This window comes from Pelmatolapia mariae, linkage group LG7, assembly GCF_036321145.2.
Source record: "Pelmatolapia mariae isolate MD_Pm_ZW linkage group LG7, Pm_UMD_F_2, whole genome shotgun sequence".
Taxonomy (NCBI): domain Eukaryota; kingdom Metazoa; phylum Chordata; class Actinopteri; order Cichliformes; family Cichlidae; genus Pelmatolapia; species Pelmatolapia mariae.
The window spans coordinates 23365779-23381221 of NC_086233.1; the positions used below are offsets into that span (position 1 = coordinate 23365779).

At 41.6% G+C, this 15443-nt stretch overlaps 1 protein-coding gene across 2 annotated transcripts; it reads left to right on the top strand.

Annotated features, from left to right (window-relative positions):
* Positions 1-5654: 5654 nt before the first annotated feature.
* tbx3a (T-box transcription factor 3a) lies at positions 5655-14086 on the top strand. 2 transcript variants are annotated; one of them, XM_063478496.1, is made up of 7 exons: positions 5655-6750; positions 7733-8015; positions 8409-8555; positions 9560-9636; positions 9932-10089; positions 10642-11285; positions 12210-14086. In XM_063478496.1, the coding sequence occupies exons 1-7, from the start codon at positions 6359-6361 to the stop codon at positions 12654-12656; spliced, it is 2148 nt and encodes a 715-aa protein (XP_063334566.1). In that variant the 5' UTR covers positions 5655-6358; the 3' UTR covers positions 12657-14086. The 2 variants fall into 2 exon arrangements, with proteins under 2 accessions (XP_063334566.1, XP_063334567.1); XM_063478497.1 differs by having other exon boundaries at positions 7733-8000.
* The last annotated feature ends 1357 nt before the right edge of the window (positions 14087-15443 follow it).

Consider the following 15443-nt stretch of genomic DNA (forward strand, 5'->3'; position numbering starts at 1 on the left):
CTTCATTTCCTGAGTGATATCATTATGTATCTCATAAAAGCTCGACATTTTACCACTATCCTATGTGAGAAAGAAAATTCTGTACGTGTTACACAAGCCTGTGCTGTTTTATTTCTTTTTGCTACTGCCTCTCTTCTGTTGAGTAAAACAAAAAACTAATGGGATGAGCTGCAGTGAAATCCGCAGTGAAAAGGGTGGATTATAGGCTCAGGCCTACACACAGCACCTGTAGGGAGTGGCTGGAGAAACCTTCTCAAAATAACTCACAAAACTTATCCCAGCAGGTTGCAGCGAGGTTCAACAGGAAATATGACAGACCACCTGAGGCACAAATCCAGGAAGACCTGGCTTACCTTGAGGGTACTGGCACCTAAGATAGTTTTATAAGGTCATTTAGGGATGGGGTGCACTGCTGTTTATGTAGCATAACTGGGCTGCAAATTTTTTACTGCATTTAAGCAGCTCCCTTTAAGTCATACTCACAGCCTTGATGTGGTCTGTCTCTGAGCCTGAAGCCTCCTTATTTCTTATTGAATGTCTATCACAGTACTTACCATGGATTTACTTTAAAGATTGGTATTACACTTGATCCAGTTACCTCAATCACCATTCTTGGTAAGCAAATATCTGATTGTGGGACAGAAAGACATAAAAGACATGTATTCAACCATCCCGTCAGTGGAAATCAGTGCTGGTTTCTTTTACCAAGCTTTCCAGACTGCATGGCACTTGCTTTTCCGCCTATGGTTTTCCATTTCAAAGCCCTGTGTCTCCATGTAAATACAAAAACACAGTAATCCAATCTGACCCCATTGCAAATTTTCCAGAAACTATTGGGGGGTAGTGGGGTTGACATGAGCCACACACTTATCCCACTTAACCTCTAGAGAGAAGCCACCCTAACCCCTTAGTCCAAGATTCCCTTGGTTGAGGAATGCACTGCTTTATACCACTCTGCTCTTAAAAGCACCATGTCTCGAGGTTGCACTCAATGGCAAAACCTTATAACTTTGTGAGACCATAAACCCAAAGCAGCAGAGAGTGGATGCCAATGGTGGGGAAGCTAAATGGACAGCAGATACCAACATTGGGGCCTTCCCTGGCCACCGTTCTGCCCAAACCCAAATACCTTTTGATTTAAACCCAAAATAGTCCCTAACAGTTACATCTCATGAACATAGCAGGAGCATATTTATACTGTGCTAACTTGATGACAAATAACCTGAGGAATTTTCTGTTCCCCATTTACTATTGTTTGCGTTTTAGCATGCAAAACTAGTTCCAGTAGAATTCCCATTGCTCAGGATACAGCGGGAAAGATGCTTATCTCCCACGTTGGCGAGTGGTGGCACGTAAAGCAAGCTGAAGACTTTTGACACATGGTCCACATCTGAGGCATTTGCCATGAGTGTCTTGATCACACAGCGTGTAGCTACAGAGAAAGCCTGACGGCTGTTTATGGGGTTGAGCAGACAAATCCCCCGCATTATACTCTACAGGTGATGCATGCCACTGGACTGGTTTTGTTCTAATAGCATTGTGTACATTGCACTTTCAAAACGCAGCTGTCAGTTCTTACTCTTTTCTGCAGCAACAGGAATAATGGGCATGGCCTGGTTTATGTAAATAGGAAACATTTCACAAACTTTTTTTGTGGGCTCCTTTGGAAAACGCAAGCCATTTTAAACAAAACATAAACTCCTGTGATTTCTTGATCTAAACACGATTATACTGAAATGTTTGTATGTAAAGTTTCTCAATATCTAAACTGGCGACACTGATTTCATTCCTTTCACGTAATCAATAAATGTATAAATTAATCAGTTTGTTTTTTATACCTTGTGTCAGATTTGTTTGGGCTTTTTGCTTTGTTTTTTTGCACCCCAGAGGTCTTTAAAGCATGTCCTGTTTAAATTATTAATATAAAGCTTTATGCTTCCCCCCCCCCCCATCTTCCAGCTGCTTCATCGTTAACTGTGTGGTAATAAGGTAAAAGTTATGAGCCTGCATCACTGCTGATGAACAACCTTAACCAAAAACAGCAAATATCTCCCTAAGATAAAATTTCAAAAATAACATTTTCCTTAGTCAGCCTGTAGCCAATGCTTTGCCATCAATAGGCACATCTTCTAATTAACTAAAATAGTATTCAATCAATACCCATAACTGGCCATTGCAAGAATTGATGAGAGCAAGGGTTGACTTGACAAAAAATGATTGACATGGACATTTCATCAACAGGTAAAGAGCTTATCAATCTTCCAGCCAATTGACTAAAACATTTGTGTTATTCTGGCTAGAGCAATTTAGAGTCTGCACTCTTTTTGGGGGGCAATATGGTCTTGGTTAATCAATTTTAGACCCACCTAAATGTCTGAGGTAAATGGTTTGTATTCAGAAAGTCATTATGCTGTTAATTGAAACCCGTCCCCCCCCCCCTCCCCCCTCCTCTGCTTCTTGTTGGGGTGTACATAATGAAGTTTGGGGTCATTATACTTCTTGGATATACCAATCTTGTGATGTTTCCTTTTCCTATCATGTTCTGTTAGGGCTGATGATTCTCACCAGACAATCTCCTCTATCCAGGAGTGGTGCCACCAAGTCTGTCCTTGCTTATCATTAACAATCTGCAAATAAACAGGACAGCATACATTACATCACTTGCAGCTCCATGATCAATTCCAGGAATGTCTTTGAAGCTTTGCTTAATGAACCTACACAGTGTAGCTGCTCTGTGTAGTTAAGCAATGAAAGCTTCATAACCCATGACATCAGTGCAGGTTTTTTCATCCCTGATAATATTTTAAGGCTTGTAAAGGAATATCAACAAAAATAAAATAAAGTAATAAAAACACAGAGTGGTTGTAGTTTTCGCTTCTTCTTCTCTACCTTTTTTCCAAGAATATTAAGTCACATCGTTCAAGGATCATTTCCGTAAACTGTGTGGACAGTACAGCATGACAGCTTTAAAACACAAGCCATCCCCGAAGCTGCCTAAAATCACGCAAACCACACACCCACCCACACACGTGGAGTGAGAAATTTTAGAGGCTGTCCAGTCAAATATACTACCCCTTCTGATTTTGATATGCATGATCTCTGTAGAAAAGGGAAGCGCTGACAAAGTTGGCTTCATCAATCAGTTGTGTCAGCTCAGACCTTTTTATAGCCTCCTGAAGTCCCTGAGAGCCCTAACCCTGTAAAAGTTTATAAGTATTGACCATTCCCTACTTGCTTAGCTAATGAAGGCAGCTTGGCCACATAGCCTGGAAGGCTGCCACAGTGTCAACACTGCTTCCTATTTGATGACACCCTGCGCTAAATTGAAATGTGCCGCTAATGGGGGCGAGTGTTTAAAGAAGAATAAGCCCCAGTAATTGACACAGACCTGACCTCTCTTACACAGAGATGACTGCAAGCTCTCATATAGAAAACAGCACCTTAATGCTGGACATTGCACGCACTGTTTAGCTACTTAGCTCCAGGTGTTCTGTAAGATCTCCATTCAGTCAGAAGTTGCTGGAGCTTATCAATAGTGGCGCATTTGTTTTCTATAGCAAATCAATAACAGAGAAAATACGCCACATCCGAGTACATCTCCTGGGGCATATATGCATGCACTCCAGTTTACGTACTTGTATACAGTATCTACACAGGCAAGAGGGGCAGGTTTCTAAGACAGCGCCTAACAATACTTATGATGAAGAGGACATCCGACCGACAATAAACAAAAACCTGCACAACATGCGCGCGGTGGTCTCACACTGATACTTGCGAGCACGAGCAGTTTTTGCTGGCTCCCAGAATAAGCCCCTAAGCACTTGTTTTCAATTCAGTGCAAGCTTTTACAAATTCTAACAACCAGTGTGCGACAAACAGGCCACATTTCCACGTTGTGAAAATATTCAGAATCGTGCATGCAGAATCATCATAATTCACTACATCCCTGTTTTTGTAAGAATTTGCTCATTCCCTCAAGGACTCTCAGATCCACGCGGTCCCCGCCTGGATCCATGGAGACAGACAAATGACTGAGAATTGATGGTCAATGTTTGCCCAAGGCTGCTGACTGGCCACTGCACTCTAGTTTACTTGTGAATTAGTGGTTAAATTGCATTTTGGAGAGCACTAGCGTGGCTTTGTCTTGGGTTCACTTCGACGCTGTGCAGAAAAAACTGTCACTGCACCGACTAATGAGCTGCTTCTAATTGGCGTTTTTAAGCATCTTATAAGTATATCAGCATTGTTAATAGGCGCATACTGCATGTTACCGTTATGGAAGTGCACTGTGGACCTTAGGCTATAGCGGTTATGGAAAATAGGTTATGACAGCTTGTACGGGTTTAACAGTAACAACACTGGCTCAGATAGCTTAAAAAATACCCGTGCATTATCAATAACACCTAGTTGGTTATCCAGCGTGAGCAACTGTCATTTTGCAGAGGCAGGCTATAACGGAATTGTTTCCCAGAGACAGTTGTGCCGGGAAAGTGTGCTATATTTAACAAGAGAATTGATTGGTAGGCTATGATTCAAAACATAGACGTTTTGTTGGGGAAGTGATAATGCAGTAGCACAAGTGAGCACATCCTCCCCGAACTGTGCTCCTCTGGGTATTTGTGCGCAAACTTGTGATACGGGATGAGCCTCAGCAAAGATGAACTTGGGTGTTAAATAAAACCCATTTCAAGTCGAAATGAAAATATTCATATTCACTGGCTCATCAAAATAATGTATTTCCACACCATATGTACAGCACGCTTCTCTCACACCGAGTCAAATCCAAACATGGCTTGATGAGGAAAAGTGGAAGTGAAGACCTCACTGTAGGGAGTATAATCTAGGAAGATAATAAATGAAAAAAAAATGAACACACCTTACACCCGTGAGCTTTCAAATTTTAAAAAATCAAAATAAAATAAATAGCCTAATAAACTAATTCAAGTTAAAATAACTGTTAGCGAAAGCCTCAAAGGTGTCATAATATTCGCCTAACGTTACATTACTGTCAGGAGCTTATCATAGAGCGCTTCATCCGTCACCCGGTCATATTTTCCTGAACTTTGATTTCAAAGGAGGTCGTTACTGGAAATGTTCATCTGTTTTCCGGTGCTGATAAATCTGTGCTCGCAGACTCTGTAAACTGCGAAGTGAAAAAATTAAATTGTTATATTAAATTATGACATAAATCTGATTATAACCCAGCAGGACAGTCTTCGTGGTATTCAAACCAAAAAGAAAAAAGAAAACACGGTGATACGGTGGGGAATGGGACAGAGAAGGAATTCAGCAGCGCAACACAACAACCGGCCGACAAAGCGAGCCGGTCTCCCGGCTTGGCTTGTCTGCTCTCTCCCTTTCGCTGGGTCTCACACACCGACCAATAGCGCAAGTTCTATAACGATGTTGACATATTCACACAACACTGGCTGAGGCAGGGTGGTGTTTCACGGCAAAGCCCTTTTTAGTTTCCAAACACCTTTTTATAAGTCTGAAGTCTGTCCCCTCCACCCGACCTGTTAAAACCACGCCTACGCAGCCACACAATTGGTCCGAAAGCGTCAAAGAGCCAATCAAACCGAGCGCTGCTACTCTCTGTTGCATACACATCCATACAGTATGAAGCCCTATGGGCCACAGAGGCGCTAGGAAAATCACGGAGCTGGGACCTTACCACCTCTCTTTCTCTCTCTCTCTCTCTCTCGCTGGCCGTCAGCGGACTCCTTTCTTTTGCACACGTCTTTCCCTGAAATGTGTGTGTGCGTGAAAGGGAGAGGAGGAATAAAGTGTGTGCGCGCGTGTGAGGGTACATGTCCGGAGCGAGTAAAGGCAGGGGGATTATTCGGCGCTATCGAAATATTTCAACACGTCGCTTTCGCTGCAGGACTGAAGCCAATAAGAGGGAACCCATTTTAACAGGAATGCCGATATTGTAAACAGCAGCAGAAGAGAAGGAATGCACCGCAGTCAATTAAGTGACTCACCTCACTCGGTTTAATTCGACTAATGTCCGAAAGACGCAGAAAGTTGTCCGATGCGCGTTAACCTCCGAAGAAAATCGGCCTGGCAGCACTCTTGAAGATTAATGGAGAGCACTTATACATTTCACTTTGCAGACTTTTGACCAACGATTCGGCAAATGACTGCAGAGATTTCCCGGCAACTTGGGAAAAAATAGTGGATGCTTGTTCCCGTCGAGCTCAAAGAGGAATTTCCAAAAAGCTTTCCAACTCCAGATTTGTTTTGATTTTTGTTTCTTATTTTGCCATCATTTGGCTCTGTTATACGCGAGCCTTAGTGTTCTAAGAAATATTGCTTTCCATCCAGCCAGTCGTCTACGTTTGTTGCCTGCTCTTGGATGAACTTCCTGATGAGAGATCCAGTCATACAGGGATCAAGTATGGCATATCATCCGTTTATACCTCACCGGGGTCCGGAATTTGCCATGAGTGCAATGCTGGGTCACCAGCCTCCCTTCTTCCCGGCCCTGGCTCTCCCTCCCAGCGGCTCCCTCTCTCTGCCGGGCGCCCTTGGAAAGCCGATCATGGACCAGCTGATGGGAGCTGCGGAGACCGGCCTCCACTTCTCCTCGCTGGGACATCAGGCTGCTGCCGCCCACCTCAGGCCTCTGAAGACTTTGGAGCCTGAGGAAGAGGTGGAGGACGACCCAAAAGTTCACTTGGAAGCCAAGGAGCTTTGGGAACTCTTCCACAAGAAGGGCACTGAGATGGTGATCACAAAATCCGGAAGGTGAAACATGTTTGTGTGTTTATTCAAATAATTTAAAAAAAACAACAACAACAACAACGCAGAACCCTCTTGTGTGTGATCAAAATGTGGGATGTTATGTCATTAGCCTGCACACAGATACATTACAATTACTACAATTACTTTAGCCTTTACATTCCTCTAAGTTCAACTGGTTACGTTGACATTTCAGTCTAACTATGCCACAAATATAACGCTGAAACGGCATTTTTTAGTTATAGAGTAAAACAGCAAAGATCGGCCATTTCTGATATCTATTTCTCGCTTGTTAGATAAAAAAGAGACCATCTGTAGCTACAGTGTGAATTTTCGTGTTCACACAGCCTGCAAAGACACTTTACTAGGACGTCTTTATTGGTGGGAAACAGCATACACTCGCCTAAAATAAAAGGGATTATGCATGCAGCTCATGAATTATTAATATTTAACCTTGTCTTTCATTAGTTTTCACTTCAAAGATCTATACAGAGCTTATGATATAAAATATGGCTTGATAATAATTTTTTTACCCACTGCCCTTTTTATCTAAACTTTCTGTTGTCAGAATACTCCATTAAAGTGGCTCATAGAGCTCTGACTAAATTAATTTTATCATCACGGTAATCTTATTGTGTGTGTGTGTGTGTGTGTGTGTGTGTGTGTGTGTGTGTGTGTGTGTGTGTGTGTGTGTGTGTGTGTGTGTGTGTGTAGGCCTTTCGTGACATTAAGAATCCAGACATCATTTATTTATTGGAGAGTATATACTCATAATATATTTGTTTACCCAACACATACTTACATTAATTAATAGCAGGCTGTCACACTGAGATTATAGCGGTGTAATACACTTCTTAAGATCTAGACCTTAGTTTATTTACGTGTACCTAAAAAACATCGTGTTTTTTAAAATGTTGTTGGATATTTTACCCCGTGATTTATTTTCTAACGCATTCGTGTTCATAATATATGTTTTGTTCTGTCACAGGCGGATGTTCCCTCCGTTCAAAGTGAGGTGCACTGGTCTGGACAAGAAGGCAAAGTACATACTCTTGATGGATATAGTTGCAGCCGACGACTGCAGGTACAAATTTCATAACTCCCGCTGGATGGTGGCAGGAAAGGCCGACCCCGAAATGCCAAAGAGGATGTACATTCACCCGGACAGTCCGGCTACTGGTGAACAGTGGATGTCAAAAGTCGTCAATTTTCACAAGCTCAAGCTGACAAATAACATCTCTGACAAGCATGGATTTGTAAGTTCAACTAATGTATGTCAATTTCCCTATTTATCAACTTACCGCTTTAGTAAACACATGTCGTCATGATTTAAAATTGATTGTTTTATTTTAGTACAGTTTGTTTGTTTGTTTGTTTTAAATGAACACCTAAAAGACCCGTTTACAAAAATAAAAATGACAAACGTGGTCATGTTGAGATATTTTGTAAGAGTTATTTTTTTTATTTGTTGCAAATATTAAGCTTGATATTTAAACTCGTTTTAGTGCAGATATGGCTCGATTTGTCTATTTTAATACGAAGAGAGCTTATGTTTTAACAAACTAGCGATCCTAAAAAGTAACACAGAATAAACAATGCCCATATCTCTTTGTATTGTGAGCCTTTTATAATTGCTCATGTTTGTGACTGTGTGTGTGTTGCAGACCATTCTTAACTCGATGCACAAATATCAGCCCCGGTTTCACATTGTGAGGGCCAACGATATTCTCAAACTCCCGTACAGTACCTTCAGGACTTATGTTTTTCCTGAAACGGATTTCATTGCTGTGACCGCTTATCAAAATGACAAGGTAAGCGCAATTATTGCCCAGAGGCCTGCTAAACTTATATTCTGAATTTTTTTTTCTCAAATGTAGCCTCCCTAGCCGTGCCAGACGCGCTTTCCTTTCTGCTCTGCACCTTTTTTGTTGTCATAAAATATGAAAGACGTCATATTTGTTTGAGGCTGGGAGCTTGGAGTATCATAGCGTGGGTCAGGGTTTGGCGAGTGAGGGGTGGGAGGTTGCGACTAAGTGCCACATTCACCAGTCTGTGGTAGGAAAGTCATAATTCAGAGGAATGTTGTGCAGGTTATCTTTCTTTTATTTAATCACGTGGAAAGGATTTGGCTCAGACCCAGACCCGCTCTCGTTCTCCCTGTCTTTGCATTTGTGATTGCAGGCTTTGTGTGTGTGTGTGTGTGTGTGTGTGTGTGTGTGTGTGTGTGTGTGTGTGTGTGTGTGTGTGTGTGTGTGTGTGTGTGTGTGTACAGCTACAGTGTGGTGTGTACAGCTACAGTGTGTGTACAGGGGGGCGAAGAAACGTAAAGGGGGGAAAGAGGGAAATTGCTTCAGACTGTAGTGCATGGTAGCGTTTTATTCTTTTTAAGAAAAAGAATAAATTAAAATAAAATAAAATCAAAATCGTCTCAGTGGCTCTTTGGAAGAGCTGGAAACCCCTTGGCACCACATCTGCCCTCCCATCTGCAGTTCTATCACTGCCAGCTGGAGGGGAAGTGGTGAGTGAATAAAGTTTTGCAAAAATCACAAACAACGCTGCATACTTCACACTCGTGGAGAAACGTGCCAATAGGAGGACTCCTGCTTTCTTTGTGTTCATGCGTCTTTTTGTTTATCGCGTGTTTTACCTCTAAAACCCAAAAAAATAAGTTCCACAAAACTTTGGCCTTTGGGACCAGTGATCATTGTGTCTTGTAAAGTTGGAACAATAACTGGCTTAAAGCGGCACTGAATGACTTTTAGGGATGTTTCCTTTCCTATTTACTGTTATTTACACACAGTTTCAATTATTTCAGATAACGCAGCTGAAAATCGACCATAATCCATTTGCTAAAGGATTCCGTGACACGGGCAATGGGAGAAGGGAAAAGAGGTAAGCTAGAGGGAAAAACGTGAATATACGTGAAAATAAAGGGAGAAAAGATTTACTTAACATTTAGGCTACATGTAGACAGACAGTGATCTTCCTGGATTAAAACTACGTCTAAGCTTCCACATTAACCGCAGGGGGTCCGACTCTTCACAAGATTACGCTAAATCTATAGGCTAATTCTAAAGTCATAAATCTTTTGAATTAAAATAGTCTTACTAATCTTCTGCATTATTTGTTATGTTTTTTAACCTGAACTGTGGCTACCACCTATAATAACCTAGCTATTTGTGCGCAGGAAACAGCTGGCCCTGCAATCCATGCGTTCGTACGAGGAGCAGCAGAAAAAGGAAAACGGGGCTTCAGACGACTCCTCTGGAGAGCAGCCTTCTTTTAAGTGTTTCGGCCAGGCCTCGTCCCCTGCCGTGTCTACAGTGGGCCCCCCACACCTGAAAGGTAGGCTGACAGACCCCACCACTAGTCACAGCTCTGATCACAAGTTATGTGTCAACTCGTAAAATTTCCACTATGCCAAGACTTTTTCAGGGTAGCTGGACGTAATGTGTTCAATTAAATCTGCGAAGCCAAGCTATGAATGAATAGCTGATCATTTACATGAGGAAAATTGATAGGGAAAGTCTCTACAATGACCGTCTCGTTCAGATTAACAATAAACAATTAAACAAGGATTAGCCTCAGTATAGTTGGTGGTATATTGTTGTGTCTGCTATAGCTGTTTTGGAGCAATTTGCAAAAAATACATTAAAATACTCAAAAAAAGGCCATGTGAGAATGTGTAACACACCGCCAGCTATTATTGGAAGCAATGCAAATAAACCTCATCGGTGTGGATTCCTATTGTGCAATAAATGTCCTGCGTGTTTGTTTTCTATTCGACCTCTGAGGGTCAGCTGTAGCGGGCTACCTCAGATAGTAGGAGTTATTATTATTGCCATGATTCACCCATGTGCGAAAGGGAAACTGATATTCTACTCCTCCTACTTACAGACTTCTGCGACAGCGATGAGGATAGCGACGACGAGAGCAAAGATGGACACAATAAAGATGGTCCGGACTCCAGCAAGATTTCCACCACCACAGAGGACGGGAAAGATCACGAAGCGAGTCCAGCTAAAGGGCATTCGTTCAGTAACAGTGACTCTACTAGTAGGATCCGCGAAAGCGGTCCCAGGACTGAGAAAAGCCAGGCAGACTCACGACAGAGCCCCATCACTGTTATCTCCAGTACCACCCGCTCTGGAGAAGAACTCAAGAGCCCGAACCAGGACCATCCCAAAACGGACGAATGTAGGTCAATAAGCAAGGACAGTTTCATGCCTTTGACCGTTCAGACTGACAGCGCACACATAGGTCACAGCCACCTGCATAATTTTGGATTTCCTACAGGCCTAACAGGACAACAGTTTTTTAATCACCTAGGGAGCGCGCATCCGTTTCTCTTGCACCCCAGTCAGTTCAACATGGGGGGCGCATTCTCAAACATGGCCGCAGGCATGGGACCACTATTGACAGCCGTGTCCACGGGAGGAGTGAGCACCATGGACACAGCTAGTATGGCATCACCTCCGCAAAGCTTGACGGGGGCGCCAGGTCTGCCCTTTCATCTGCAGCAACACGTCTTGGCATCACAGGTAAAACCCGTTTTCTCTGGCCTGTGGGCCTACCGCCAGCTTTGCGCAAACACGTGATTGGCATTTCAACACAGCCGACTAGGCCCAGATTTAATATCGTGTGAGATAATACTATGCATTTAATGCTCATAAGTTAGCGTGAACACGATTTGAGAAAGTGTGTGTGTGATTGTGCGTGTGTGTGCGTTTAAGTGTGCGGCTGTATTGTTCTTGCGGGGGTTTGTTTATTTTTGTTTTAAGGCCAAATGGGCTAATATTCGAAGTGAAGTCATGCAGCTGTATTTTGACTGAGCACGGTGTCGTGGGCATGGTTTTACTAGATTTCACTTTGGACTCTTGTTGTTGATTCTGGAGTAACTATGTCTGGTTAAGAAAGGCTGGATTTGAGGCAACCTTACAAAAAGCTTTTTTACATGTCTTCTGCTAGTTTTGTTTTCATAAAAGGTCATTAATTTTAGCATTTTAGAGCCACAATGGTGAGTAATAAAATACCGTATGACTCAAATAAGGAAAGATCATTATGTTTTAATAGACAACAAAGTGTCTATTTTCCCCTATTTATTGTCAAAGCAAGCCTTATGGTTTCTTGCAAAATGTGTTTTTAGAGTGGATCGTAAAGCTTTCCGGCTGAATATTTTGAATATTTGTGAAAACCCTGCGTAATGCATGGAAGCTACTACGATCTTTACAAGTCAAATCCTCGCTCTGGATCAGTGAACGTAAAATCTCCAAGCAGATTCGATGAAGTGTGATGAAATGAAGCTTTTAAATTTTGGGAAAATCATAACTCAAATGCATTTCTCTTGCCTTTCCCCCTCTTTTTTGGGAGGCTCACGTGTTGTTTTACTCTGTTAGAAGTGTTTGAATGGTGTGATCAGCGGTGTGATATGTGGCTCACTCTCAGTTTCTCCCATTTACCCGCAGGGCATTGCCATGTCTCCCTTTGGCAATTTATTCCCTTATCCGTACACGTACATGGCAGCAGCAGCGGCAGCCTCGTCTGCTGCCTCCTCCACGGTGCACCGGCACCCTTTCCTGAACGCAGTCCGTCCCCGACTCAGGTACAGCCCCTACTCTCTCCCGATGACGGTACCGGACAGCACGCTGCTCACCACTGCCATGCCCTCCATGGCCAGCGGCGGGGCCGAGCTGAAAGGGGAAGGCATCGTACCAGCGAGCCCAGTGTCCGCTGTCACCCTGGATTCCACGTCGGAGGTGACCAGTCATTCGTCCACAATATCCTCCGGATCGGTCTCCATGTCCCCAAAGACTTGCACGGAGAAAGACGCGGCCAACGAGCTTCAGAGCATTCAGCGCCTGGTCAGTGGACTCGACTCAAACCAAGACAGGCCACGGAGCGGGTCCCCCTAGGATTTTTTTGTTTTGTTTTCAAATCTGCTTCTTATGGGGTTTTTTGTTGTCTTGAAAAGAGAAACACATCGACACGTTGAAGGTGATGACATCACTGACCCTCGTTGACTAATGCAGGTTTTTTTTTTTAAAAGAAAAGCTCAAACCGTGAACTGTTGGACTTTTTTTCGTTTCTGAAATGCACTTTGTTTAATAATCATCTGATCTGTATATTTCTTTCTCTTGCTCTTCTTTTTTTGTTAAATTAAACATCACTCGTATCCTGTCATATGAATACCGTACAAGTATTGAAACTGAATCGCTGGCATGGGTGTGACTTACAGATTTAGGAGAAGTTGCTGCTGTGTCCTGTCTCCTAACGTTATTGTACACACATGGGGGGTGAAGTGTTTTTTTTTTCAATATGCACTCTGATTTGATTTGACTTATCTGAATTCACTACCGTTTGACCTACCTTTGGAAGACTGCTGTATTTTGTTGTACGCTCTTAATTCATTGAAAACGTTGCATGCCCTCTAAAAGAAACCGAATGTCATTTCAACACTAAAAAAAAGTTAAACGAAAAATAGTGGGAAAATATTCCATTTGAATATAATTATCACGTATTCATTTAATTTTCTTTTCAATTAGGTTATGAACTGTAAAAAAAAAGAAAAGAAAAAAAAAGAAAGAAAGAAAAGAAAAAAAATTAGTTTTTCTTCATGCGTTTTTTTTAATGAGAATAGGCCGATTCTAAAATGACTGGTGCTCCGAGACAAGTGTGTGACCCAGGCATGCAGGCAAAGGGAAGCAGGAATTTAAAGTAAATATAAAAGAAAAAAGAAATGAAAATGAAAGGTGGTATTGATCATCGCTGTAAATAGGAATATATAAAATATTTATGTAATTATTTCATATTGTTATTGCTTGTAAATACAACTGAGTAGTTTGTTTTTAGGGATCTGTTCTTAATTTATTGTCGATATACCTGTGTAAAGATAGTTTGTGGACTATTATCCTTTTTTGTTGCCATCTGCATTTATACCCCATTTAAAATATGGAATTTACCCCCTTCCCAAATATCCACTGAGCTAGTTATTCACACTCATGTGCCATTGTATTTTCACTTGTCCTCGTGTGTGAAGTCCTACTGTTTAAGACGAATGAAAAAACGACAACGCACTGCACCAATGGCTTGAAAAAAACGTATATATTATTTTTGGAGAAGGGTTTTTAAAAGAAAAAAAAGTGCTGTTGAAGTGTGAAAAAAAGTGGACAATCTTTCTGTTATTAACATACTTTGCGAGTCTGATCTTAAAAGTGCCGCATACTCGAAAAAATGAAGGTTTCTTTTTGTGTTTCTTAAGTTGTCAGTGGGTTATGTTGTATTGGAGTTATGTCTAGTTTACAACATCGACATCGTGTTCTTGAAAGTTTCAATAAAATGTCGAAATGCCTTTCTTTTCTTTTCTTTCTTCTTCTTTTCTCGTTTTATCCTATACAGCGGAGAACTATTTTAAACTACAATTCGCAATTAAATTCGCATACCGGCCTGTAGAAGGCTGGGATTGTGTGATACAGTCCCAAAACTTTCTGCCACCATGTTTTTGATTACTTTGTGGAGATGAGTGAAGTCTCTCATAGTCTAGGCTGTGTTCAAAAAGTCAAATTAAGATAAGTCAGAACCTGGGATGGATACCTGGATAAGAGTCCTCACGGTGTAATTCAGCGCCGTTTTTATGGGTCTCACTTGACGTCAAATGCAAGCTAGAGTTTTACAAATGTACTATGAATTAATCTTTTTGTGGAAATCTGAAAGAAAGGTGGTGCAGATTAAAAGAAAATCTTGAAATAATTTTACAAGCTATGAGAATTTGGGGGTTTTCAGGCCAGCAATTTTTGGATTTAATATCGCATCTTGAAAAAGTTCATTTTGGCCAAACAGGTCCGCAATTTGGTTTCGGTTTAGTAAAAGAAAAGAAAAGGAAAAGGACAGCATTAGAGGAGCCACATGAAACTGACACTGCTGATGAGGCAGCGTGGTGAAGGTGTGTTACTTTCAAACAGAGACTAAGACTACGACATCCCTTGATTACCCTCTATATTGCTCTTCGTGTCGTGAGTTTATCAGCGCCGTATCTTTATTTGTATATTGTCTGGTTAATATGTAGCAAACCTGGCGCTAGTGAATAGGTGTAGACATCATACAAACTGTCTCAATTGGCCTGTCTTATTGCTCACCTGGCGCCTTCGATGGGCATATCTGCCATTTTATTGCACGGAAGGCGACAATGCGTCTGTAATAGTACCTAGATACGACGCCCCCAAGCGGCTACAGCGCAGGTTTATTAACAGCACACCAGGCCAAATGACAAATCTTGGGTGAGAGCTCTCTGAGGGGCCAGTGATAAAGTGATAACGATTGTTTGACTTGAACATACAGCTACTGTAATTTCAATAATTTGTGACATTTAATAGCTAATAAAGGAGTGTGTAATGACTTTGTTTAATACAGCAAAAGTAGCACACAAACACACTGAAATAAAAGCTGTGCGTTTGATAGCCCCATCCCACGTGAACGACCACAGATACTGTAAGGGACATATAACAATATAACAATATAACAGTGCATGATGATGAACAATAAACAGTGACAGTAACAAAAGTACCGCATGTAAACTACTATACCTGGCTACTTACCCGAGTTTCATATATATATATATATATATATATATATATATATATATATATATATATATATATATATATATATATATATATAGACAGAGAGAGAGAGAGAGGGGGGGG